General features: G+C 35.9%; 1 protein-coding gene across 2 annotated transcripts in view; it reads left to right on the top strand.

Moving 5' to 3' along the window:
- LOC139148629 (sodium leak channel NALCN-like) overlaps positions 1 to 12,266 on the top strand; it is a 548,532-nt gene that overhangs the window by 514,028 nt on the left and 22,238 nt on the right. For both annotated transcript variants that reach the window (XM_070720114.1, XM_070720115.1), the window contains exons 36-37: positions 7,903 to 8,053; positions 9,557 to 9,790. In XM_070720114.1, coding sequence (XP_070576215.1) covers positions 7,903 to 8,053; positions 9,557 to 9,790 — 385 coding nt within the window. The remainder of the gene's footprint in view (positions 1 to 7,902; positions 8,054 to 9,556; positions 9,791 to 12,266) is intronic.

Here is a 12,266-nt window from a genome sequence, read left to right as displayed (position 1 = left end):
AAAAAAGACAAACAAACCATACGATTTGACGTCAAGCTCTGTACAAATTCAACTGAGGTGAGTCTACAATACATCATGCATGCACTGTGATTAGGGCTAGCAGCAACAAAAAACACAGACCTTTCAAAGATAAAAATAAACAATATAGCAATGAAATTTGTTGTAGTCATGAGTGAAATGCCTCAAATAAAAGGGTCATTCATTTGGATCGTGCTGTGATGAAATCACTCTTGTCAAGAAAGAAAATAATCGTCCATCGCATGCATCGTGACGTTGAGACAACCGGACTGGCATACAGCTATGGCGGCACATCAAAAAAGGACTCTTGAGGGAAGAGGGACCGAGGATTAAAAATACCACAAATAAGTTTGGTTTTACTTGCAATTCCATCACTTAAACTTCCATTCTCCATTGCTTGCTTATCCTCTATTGCTTTCTGTCATCAGTAAGGTAATCTTATCAAACGTAATGGGTTTGTGAATGTTCGTGATATTTCCTAACCCCTTTCAACAAATAGCGCATTCATCATGACGGTCCATGCTTTTGAATACAACACATGCATGCATGTGGGAGTCAACCACCATCGTCGCATCGGACACTTCGATCGCATGACATGCTACTTTGTGTGTGCTTTGTTGTTGTTGCTGTTGTTGTAATTTCATTTATTTCCACAATTATTACATGGGTATCAATGAGCAGAATGCTTCCAATGCATATGGGTTATTGTATTCACAGAGAAATTCACATGGAGCTCCCGTAGTTGTAGGAAAGCACAAAAGCATAGTATTGTGATCAGATCAGGTACTGCAATGTTATATCATGTGTAAACGGTCATGCTCTACGCTAAAAATATGACTGATTCGTATCTTCAAAGACAGGGAGTAAAAAGTCTGTGGTATTTTGCTATAGTGTTTGGTACACAAGTTTCGTAAATTTAAATGTTTCCCTCACATTTTGCAGCTGGAGAGCAGGTAGTGTAACCACAAGTCACAGGCAAGCCAGTGGAAACTGGCTGGGCTAGCAATTTTTACCTCCCATTTGCCATACATATATGGCAATTGGGAGGTTATATGGTTGAAAAAAGTCTGTATGTGAGATGTCTATCTGTATGTATGTATGTATGTATGTATGTATGGATGTATGGATGTCTGTCCGTCCAACGCAAAAACTCCAAAACTGCTGCACGTATAAAGCTGATTTTAGTGTAGTGATGCCATATATGACATAGATGTGCCGTTGTTAAAATGAACTTTTTAGTCTCATGTATATGCAAATGAGGTAGAAAAAAGGGCGAAAATGGTCAAAAATCAGTAACTCAGGAACTACTCTTCTGATCATTGTCATATTTGGTTTTTAGGTACCTTAGGCCCTACTCATTCAAACATATAGATTTGGTGTCAATATTGGCTGCTTTCTATTTTTAATGAATTTTTTTTCTTTTTTTTTGCCATTTCAGTAAAAAATTGTTTCCTCTGAAAGCAATGGTCTGTTCATTTTAAAATTTGGCTAGCAGGTGCCTTGTGATAACTCAAAATAGAATTCATCAAAATTATGGCAAAATTTGCAAATTTTTATTTTTGGGCAATTTTTTCCATTTTTGGTTAAAAAAATCTTCGTTGAAACTGTGTATGCCATTACTTTCTAATTGGGTGTGCAGGTTCTTAGGAGTGACCTGAAGACGACTCTGTGAACTCATGCTGAAATTTGCAAATTTTGTTGCACTTTTTGTCATGCTTTCAAATTTGGTACATAGGTGAAATGTAGTAGGTCATTCATTCAAAGTCAAGTACTGCCTGTGTGAATGAGCAGATTGTGATTTTACTGTTCCAGGCTGAGGTGCTATTTATAGGAATGATGCAATGTTAGACGGTAATTGATGTTTTAACTGAATTTGACATACATTGTTTGTAACTCTTGTACTGTATAAACCCTATCAATTCACCCAGAAAAAATAATTAATATAATTTTAAATGATTGAACTAATTAGGAAATCAAAAAAGCCAAAATAATTTTGATGTAGAATTATTAGAAAGTTCAACTTTTTTGACAGTTCATAGTGAAATGCTTACCATCTTGGAGGATTAAAACATGTAAAGGCAATTTTCCTGAATCCCAACTTTGACATATTCTGAACCGTCATATATTGTGCTCTGTATGTTATCTAAAAGAAATTGCTCATAATAGCTTGTCATGATAGGTTGGTCAAATAAATAGAGATAGAGAAAGTTCCAATTTCCATTTACGGTTGACTTGGTAAGGATAAAATAAAATTACTTTTTGAGGAAAAAAATAGAGTGGTCAAAGTGATAGGGTTTTTATGGTAAAGCTGGGCTGTAAGATTCCTCATGGGCTATTTATAGCAATTATGCAATTTGTGTAAACAGTGCAGTAAAAGTGTAACATGATTCCTTATAATGCTTTTGATGACCTTGAACTTCTTAAGTTGCAAACATTTGTCTCTTCAGTGTGCTTTCTCTTAGTACCTACAGCCTCAACTTAGTCAACAGAACTTACTTGCAATGTTAATTTGAAAGTTAAAATGTGCTTAGTTAATAGGATGAAAATACTGATAAAGATAACCAGTTGAAGATTCTTTATAACCTTACAGATATGCTGTTTTTTAAGGTGTAAAACCACCTTGATAAGCAAGTCTTGTATACTTTAATTAGAATGTAATTAACTCTCGTTTATATTATTATAAGCAGTAGTATCAAGTTGAACAAGCTGATATTGACAAGTTGGTCGGCTGTTGGAGGTTAAAAGCTGTAAAAATAAATGTATGCATGTATGCATGTCTGTCTGTCTGTATGTATGTATGTTAGTTAGTATGTGCAGAGGTATGTCCGTCCACATTAGAACCTAAACCGCAGCACCTAGCATCTTAGAATTTGGTAGACAGGTGCACCCAGGGGTGGAGATGTGAATTTGTTGAAATGAACATGTCAAAGTCAAAAAGATGCAAATGAGGGCCAAAAAAGGAAAAATCCTGCAAATTGCTAAAACCCACTGGCCAGATTTGGTTGAAACTTGGTATGCAGGCTCTTTATAGTGACTTAATTAAGTTACATGTCTTCAAATTTTGGTGAAATTTTGAAAGTTGTGTTTTTTGGGCGATTTTCCCGTTTTTTGTCCAAAAATCTTCTTTTCTGAAAGCACTAATCCTTTTGCCTTGAAAACTTGTATGTATGATCCTAGGGTTGGCCTTTGTCAGATTTGTTCAAACTGTGGTGAAATTTTCATATTTGTATTTTTTGGGCAATTTTTCCCATTTTTTGTCAAAAAATCATTTTTTCCTAGAGTATTTGTTTGATTGCTGTAAAACATGATAGTCTTGATCCTAGGGTTGTTTTCTGTCAGATGTGTCAAAGTCATTATGAGATGGAGCATTTCATATTGCTTGGGTATAAGATTAATTTGGACTTGCAATGGACCTGTGAGAATGCAATGTCATGTGTGTACTAGTACTTAGTATCTCTGTAAAATGGGAGGACAGTGTCATTGACACTATTTTTTTGTCTTTTTGCCGGGGACAAGAAAGTTTATGACTAAAAAATGATTTGCTCATGAAGTGTGTTTAGAAATGTTCCATGACGTCCAACATTGTTCACTTTGAAAAACAGAGTCACATCAGTTGCACATCTTTGTGTTTTTAGTAAAATATTTGCGTGGCTAATCAATTTTTGCTGTGGCTAATGTTTTTTTGCATGAATTAGCCACGCCACTGCAGACCGTGGCTAATTTGAAAAAAATCCTAGCGCGAACACTGCTGCTGTGTCATGTACTTATCTCAACAACGATATTTACAAATGCGGAGACATGGAACAGCACATTTTTGTAAGATGTAATAGAAGCAATGGTTTTGTCCAAAGTTCTGAAAAAAAATCAGAGCACAGGGGTCGACACGAGGTCGCGGCCATGTCGATCAACTCAATGTCTGCTTGGCTGCACGGAACTCAAAGACATCGGATATGAGCATGAAAAATCGATGTCATTTCGTCAAAAGTCAGCGAAAATTGAGAATATAGACAAGATTTCATCTAGTTGAAGGTAAATGATCCGTTAATAATCATGACTTTGAATGTCTCGGACAATGTGGGTACAGTACGTGATTTAGAGTGATGGGCGCAGCGTGACATATGTAGGCCTACTCAGATTTATACCGTATTCGCACGGTGCGATAGTTTGCGTAAAATAAATTTTATTTTTGATAGATAATTGGTTGCGCAGTGTAACTCTATATAGTATGAATTGCGTAGCAATTATTGAAACACGTGGAAGTTCCCGTTATCAGACTATTATCAATGTGTTGTGACTAAAGGTCATGGACTTCCTTCTATGTCATAATTTATTTACGTCAATCGGGTTCAAAGGTCACTGCTTGTGTAAAGTGTTAGGAGAATTCATGGCGGCATCACCGTATGTGTTAACCTAGTATATGATACACTGCGGTTACTATTTTAGCAATTCTCCTTACTTTGTACTGCCAGGTTTTTCTTGTGAGCTTTCACGGACGTACATGTATTTACACATAAAAATACTAATTTCAGTCATATAAAATGGTCATCCGCATACAGTAGCGCACATTTCTTGGTTTCTAGTCAGCAGAAAAGTTGTCCCATGTCATTTTTTGACACTTGTCTCATCGGGCAACCGGTACTGGTGTTTCAGTTGCAGTTGCCCGAACGCGACTTTCACTTGCAACCGTTAATGTCTGTCCCTGGCAGAGTGCTATCTTAATTGTTACAAACATGTTTACAAATAAAACGGTATACAAACTTCATGTCAAATAAAAGCAATTTGCAAAAGTAGCGAATTATCATCGCAATATGTTCCAACTTTGGTCCAATTTTTTGTGTTGAAGCAACATTTCATGAATGGACAATGTAGGACACATGTATTTGATCTTTCATTTTGTATACCTTTTCTCTCAAAAACATCGGCAATGTCAGGCGGCAAACTTTCCGAAGACGGCATCTTTGCTGTTGCATTTTTGAGTGAATATGCCGTGGCCAATTGGGACGATGAAATTGACTTGATACGATGAAGCGGTGATGTAAGGCTGATACGATGCGGCAGCGATGCAAGGCTGATACAGAGGCGGTAATGAAACGATAGAGAAAATAAACAAATGAGGCGACAGCGATATCGGAAACGATACGGAGGCGATCTAGCGGTGGTGCGGAGGCGATCTGAGGCAAAGGTTTATGCCATACTTTATCTGTAAACTCATTGCATTATCGATATCGAGTTCACCATGCGTTGTTCTCTGTGGATGTCCACGGGAAAATTATTATCGAATGGTCTTGCCTGAAGCCACAAAGTAACTGCTAATACATAAAATCACATTCTTTCCTTCTGAAGTATTTTGAATATCGATACAGAAAGAGGTATGTACAGTAGTGATATTGCTGACAAAATGACCAGAAACACTGTTCATTCATGTGTCTGCGAGCTTTCAGTTTGGCAACAATCTGTTTTATTACACTGCATGCATATATTATTGCCCGATTACTTTATTACTGTTTAACCCTTGCGTCCTTTTTACACAGGCATAGGATTAAAAAACACAAAGAAACAACAGCTCGCATAGGAAATAAAATTTATTACGAAAACCCAGATCTTGTATTTTTCGTCTTTTCCTTTTTTCATGATGCTCCGAAGTTGCGTTATGCGGTAGATGAACGCTACACAATAAAACAGAGTGATTAGTTGATGAGTAGTTGTTATGAAAAACTCATGTCTACGCAGTTGTAAGTTGTTTCTTGTTCGTGGCATAGATGTCGAGCAGATGATGGTCAAGGGGCGAAAGAATTGATACTAAATACGGTCTCACATTTATTCCGCACCGTTCGGAGAGGTTACACGTATGTGCTATTGTTAAAAATGCAATGATTTACTGTAATTCCCATTTGAGTACAATAACTCGACAGTTGTAAATGGAATACATGTTCAAATCCAATCGAAATTTACCTCTGCTCTGGCAGAAATTAACCATAGGCAGGCTTTACACAGCTTTCCCTCAATTTCGATTAGCATGTCATGTCTGCAAACGACATTTTACGTCTTCTTTGTCATTGACTGCAATACCAGCGAAATAAAGACCAGCGAAAATACAGAATACTAAATAAACATTAAAGTTTAAAAAAGGAACTTCCAAATATAGAGGGAATGGCTCGGCAATTTCAGAGTTGTGTTGTACTTAATTCTGAATGAATTCACAAATGCGAGTTTTGAGAAACTCAATTTTTATTTTTCTTGGCCTTATACATAGGAGTCTATGGAGAAATGCCTTATACATGGGAGTCTATGGAGGTGTAAACTAAAAAGTCCTCTAACACAGCCAAATTTGATCACATTGTGAAACAAATAAATGTGCATCTGTATGGGGTAGGATACTATCCTTGTGCAAAGTTTGAAAGAAATCTACCAGGGCATGTATGAGATATCTGCGTGAACAGACAGACAGACGCACGGATGGATGCACGGACGGACGGACATGACCCAATCTATAAGTCCCCCCGGACTTCATCTGTAGGGACTAATAAAAAAACTAGACATTTGGGGTCAAAGGCATTGCAGAGTTATAGCCTGTTGAAACGTCTGAAAAACTGACCAAATAAGAAGAAGTTAGGGGGTCCTTAGTGTATTAACTATGGTAGAGGTCCACTAGTTTTTAATAAATGTTTGAAGGGGGAAAGTCATTTTTTGCTGTTTTTCAGGAAAGTTTGACAAGAATGCGTGACTGCTAGTGTAAATGCATTTTTAGATTCTTTGAGTGTCAAAGAGGTGTCAAAAGTGAGATTAACCAAAAAGACTGCTCTGTGACTTCAAAAGAGGGGTGCAAATATGGCTTATTTTCAACATTTTTGACAGAACAACAGTTTTCCTACATAATTTTATGCCAATTAAATCCAACCTTTGAAATGAGATATGGATATTAACCTCAATGACCTTTGACCTCAAATATACATATTTGTCCATAACTCAGTAACCATTCTCTGTTGAACAAGTCATTGATAATGACATAGTGATGTCAAAGGTCATTGAGGTCACATGACATTTAAAAAAAAAATTGTATTGCTATGTTATCCCTATATACCAAAAATCAGACCTCTAGCTCTATTGGCTCGCTCAAAGTTAGATATGTGCATAATTAATAATGTGGCATCATAAGGTGTCCCATCATACCACATATGAAGGGTGTAGGACTTGTGGTTACTGAGTTATGGACAAATATGTATATTTGAGGTCAAAGGTCACAGAGTTCACCTGACATTTTGTCAAAATGTCTGAGATATTTGCGAGAACGGATGGACGAACGGACGGACATGACCCAAGCCCCCTGGACTTCATTCCGGGGGACTAAAAACTGTATAACTGCATCCTTTTTAGCCCACATTTGGTGTACCAATGTGAGGTTATCGTATAAGCTGAATCAGTTCATTTGCATCTGATTTGCATGTCTGTATGTCTGTATATTTGTGGGTATGTGCGGATGTATGTCCGTCACACACAAAGGCTCCCATACCGCCAAAGCTACTGTCTCAGTATTTGGTGTACAGGTAGATGTAAACTTACCAACAAAAACGATGCAGTTTACACATGCAGAGTTGAGTTGAATTCTGTACGACTGATATATCAATGTACGTGCTTTTGGGAGGAGAGCAAGAAATTATGGTTGACATAAACAACAAAAATAGTGAACAAAGTCTTCAAAAGTTAGCATTACTGGCCCTTTAAATGTAATGCTTCTCAGTAAAATTAATTCACTTAAACCATATCATGCTTAGACTGTGTCATTGACAACGATTTGTTCATCATCTGAACAAACTAATGCCATGATAGTATTATGAGTCACAAATTTTACTAATTCTTTTATTTGCATATTCATTACTTGTGTAGCATGCTGTCGTATCGCTCTGTTGACATTCGAAAGAGTCTTCAGTTAGATGAGCTAATGGCAAGGGAGGAACTGGAATACAACATTGAAGAAGAAGTTGCTAAAATGACTATTAGACAGTGGCTAGACAAGTGCCTGAAACGGATAAGAGCTGTAAGTTAACTAGAAGAAATTCAAATGATGACTGTTTTGAGTGAATTTATAAGTCATTGATCTCCTGTTCCAGATTAGATTACATAAATTACAGCCTGTCTAGTTTGGGCGTTGGCCACAAAAAATGCCCACCCCATTTTTTTACACAAACACTATACTTGTTTTGATATGTTCTAAAATAATACATCTATACTGGCAACCTTGTTTAGCCTTCATCAACATACCAGGGATATGATGATTGTCCCAAAATGTACTTGCTTTTAGCTCACATGTTAACACACCTCATCACATGAAGTACCAATATTTGTGTTTGTATTTGTGTGTGTGTGTGTGTGTGTGTGTGTGTGTGTGTAAACAATATCTTAAGATTGGCATATTGGATTTCAATTAAACTGAATGCATAGATTCTGTTTAAGAATGGCCCAGACTTACTAGATTTCAGTTTATATGTGTCTAACATATTTTATGATGGTAATTAATGATTTTAGAAAAAAAACATATACATTGAGAACAGCTGCACAAAATTTGATGAGATTTGCTGCAATTGTTGATTACACGGGATACATAAACTGTGAAAGAAATAACAGGGTAATATGAAATAAGTTACAGAGCAGGAGCTGATTTACAAATGTTCATGAGAGGTTTGTTTGCATGGCATGCATGTGTGTGGCATATGGACAGTGGCCGAGGTCAAATTTAGATGAATTGCATACATGTAGTTATGTTGTAAATACATCTAAAATACATCTAATCATAACATATCGAAATACATCTGGATTCCACATCCCATTAATGATAACAAAATTGTTGTTGCAGGGGGATTTTTGTTCACCTGTAGTTTTTACAAAATGGCAAATTTATGATCGTTTCAAGAATCTGCTGTGTTTTAACCTCTTTTAAGTATTACCGCTTAGGTATTTCCAGTATTCTTCTTTGAAATTAGTGTCAAAATATCACATTTAAAGTGAAATATACGAGTACTTATTTTGATTTATCAAATTGAACCTATAAGTGTTTGATCCTTATTTTGGTTTACAGCATGGCAAAGTTCATTTAAATAATCTGCATGACCTAGAAGCATGATTCATGCTCTGTGGACACATATACTCATTATTTGTGTGGCAATATGTTGGAGGCAAAATAACATAAAAATTGACCAGTGTTTGGGCCCCATGTTCACAAAGTAAATTTTCACACACATGTTTAATCCCCCCAGAACCCATCAGCCCTGTTTTTGGTCAGAAACCAACTAGTTTGTTTCTCTAGTACCAAAATTTGCACAGTGACTCGAGATTTTGATTCTTGATTTTGAAAAAAATGGTTGAAAGTTTGCTTGAGGAAAGTTTGAGCTGTTTAGGTCTGTCATTTTCAAGGCACAGTTTACCTTCAGAGAAAATCAGCGTTATACAATATGAATATAATGAGGAATAATGTTTGTTGTCAAGGATTCAAGGAGACAGCAATGGACTTTTCAGCAATTTGTTTTGTCACATTTGCCAACAGAAGGGAAAAGCTGCCAAAGAACAGTCAGCATTTTATTCAAGTCTTGCAAATGAGAGGGAGGCAACTCGAAAACTTGGCCTTCCAGCATTCATAGACTTCTCCAAGGCATGCATTGAAATAAAGGAAGATGGCAAACAAGAACTGGTCATTCATGAAGAAAAATTTGATAAGAAGGAGAAGAAGAGTGAACGGTCATCAAGTCAACAGGTAGCGACTAAAATGGAAAATCCAAAGGTGTGATATGCCAGTTATAATCAAAATTAAATGGGAAGTTACGGGACCGTGGGCTCACAATAGGGGGATTACTGATGAGGCTTCCATTTGCAGTTTTTGAATTCTCATAATGTCACTTTGACTGTATGATAAGCTTGAATAATCATGATGGGCACTTACATGACATATGCAAAGAGAGGTCAAATGGTTTTACAGGGAACACATTTTGAAACATATGCGTTTTCTGACAAGAAATGGAACATTTTTTTCAGTTTATTTTTGACTCAAAGTTAGTTGCTGTATATTCACAGACATCATAAGCATTAGATTCCATGACAATGAATGCCTGAAACATGGCAAAATTATGGGATTCTGGGACTAAACACGCCACGTCCAATCAGTAGTGTGGCTTTTACATTTGCATGTAGATTTATGATAATCCAGTTTTTATAGGGGAAGTTCCTGATTAAGAAATTTTGAATATTACAGTGGTATATATGATTTGTATAATAAAAATGTATGATAAAACAAAGAGTTGACTTCCAACTCTGTGGTTAACAGTGGATCACTGGTTAATTAGTGGTTATCTCCCGTCTATTGTTGTATGCATGTTAAACTTGTTTTCTCTGCACAAGTGAGTTAAGGCAGGGGTCCAGACCGAATTTCTGGCAGAAATTATTTTCTCAATAACTAATGGTCATATTTTGATGAAATTTGGTACACGTATGTAGTTTTGATAGCTCTTTCAGTTTATGTCATTTAAATTTGCATAAAAGGTGTCATGTGATTTTTATACTGACATTTACCTGCCAAAATCGATTATATTATGTATCGGCATATTTCATCATGTAAACAACGTTTACATGTAAACTTTATTTTTTTCAGCAAATGATATTAGAGTAGACTCAAGTCAATCGACTAATATACTTTACCAAGGAAATTTTGGAGTTAATCACTCAATATTTCTGCCAAATATGTACGATTTGTAGGAAAAAATCAATTCTTGTTTGAATTTCAGTAATTTTTTTAAGGAAACGTTACCAAATCATACATGTTATAGGTATGGTTGTAAAGATATTTTAAGCCTAAGTTTGAGGATAGCAAAATTTCTGATAAATAGGGTGCTCTACAAGTTGAAATTTTCGAAAGAAATTTGGTAGCTGTGTACGCAATCGGGCCATCTCACAAGCCATCCAAAAGGTCATGACCCCGTTGCCTACTCACAGTATTACCGAAACAATTTTTACGCTCCCATATATGCATATGTATATATGCAAATTAGAGGTATTCGTATAAGGTGGCAAAATGGCGTCTGTGTGTATGTATGTAAGTATGTATGTATGTCTGTTAGTCCGTCCACATCAAAAACTCCTGAACCGTAGCACCCACTGTCTTAGTATTTGGTGTACAGGTGCACCTAGGGGTGGAGATGTGAATTTGTTCAAATTAACATGTCAGTGCCAAAAATATGCAAATGAGGGGGAAAAAAGGAAAAATCCTGCAAATGGCTAAAACTCAGTAAGCATTGGTCAGATTTGGTTGAAACTTGGTATGCAGATTTCTTTAGGTATTCTAAATTATGTGTGCAAAAATTGGGATGAAATTCGCATGTTTGTATTTTTAGGGTATTTTTTCCGTTTTTAGTCAAAAAATCTTGTTCTCTGAAATCGCTCGTCTGATTGCTATGAAACTTAATATTCCTATTCCTCAGAATGACCTCAGTCATGCTTGTACAAATTGTATTGATATTGTCATATTTGTAATTTTGGGGCAATTTTCCCAATTTTTGATAAAAAACTTTTTAATCCAAAAACTACTGATTTGATAGCTTTGATACATGTATTTGGTATACAGGTATGTAAGATTAATCTCAATATAATGTATTGAAGGTATGTTGAAACTGGCAATTTTTTTTTTTTTTTCGGGGCATTTTTTGCCTTTTTTGGTCAAAAAAGTTTTCTCCTAAAACTTCTGATCTGGTAGCTTTGATATCTAGTGTACAGGTTCCTAGGGTTTATGTTAATTAGATATATTTAAAATTAGGATGAAATCTGCAATTTTGTATTTGGGGGGGGGGGCAATTTTTCTCATTTTTGGTCAAAAAATTTGTTTCTCAAAATTTACCGGTCTGATTGCTTTGATATTTAGTTAACCAGTCCTTAGGGTTTTTGTTAATAAGATATATTGAAATTAAGTTGAAATCCGGAATTTTGAATTTTTGGGGCAACTTTGCGAAACTTTTAGTTTTACTGGGATATCTGTCATTTTGTATTTTTAAGGAATTTTTGGGTAATTTTATACTGGAACTAAGAGCATATAATGTGGCGATTTAGTAAGCATTTGATATGGTAAACTGTATTTGGTGTTGAAATGCGGTAAAAAAATCCTGGCAGATTTTGAAAAAATTCCAAACAAATGCCAATAAAAAATTCAGCCAGAGAAGGTTTGACAAAAAGAAAAGGTGGGAGAGTGGGGAAAAAGAATGTACAATGGATTG

This window comes from Ptychodera flava, chromosome 13, assembly GCF_041260155.1.
Source record: "Ptychodera flava strain L36383 chromosome 13, AS_Pfla_20210202, whole genome shotgun sequence".
NCBI classification, from domain to species: Eukaryota; Metazoa; Hemichordata; class Enteropneusta; family Ptychoderidae; genus Ptychodera; species Ptychodera flava.
This window is presented reverse-complemented; position numbering and strand designations above follow the sequence as displayed.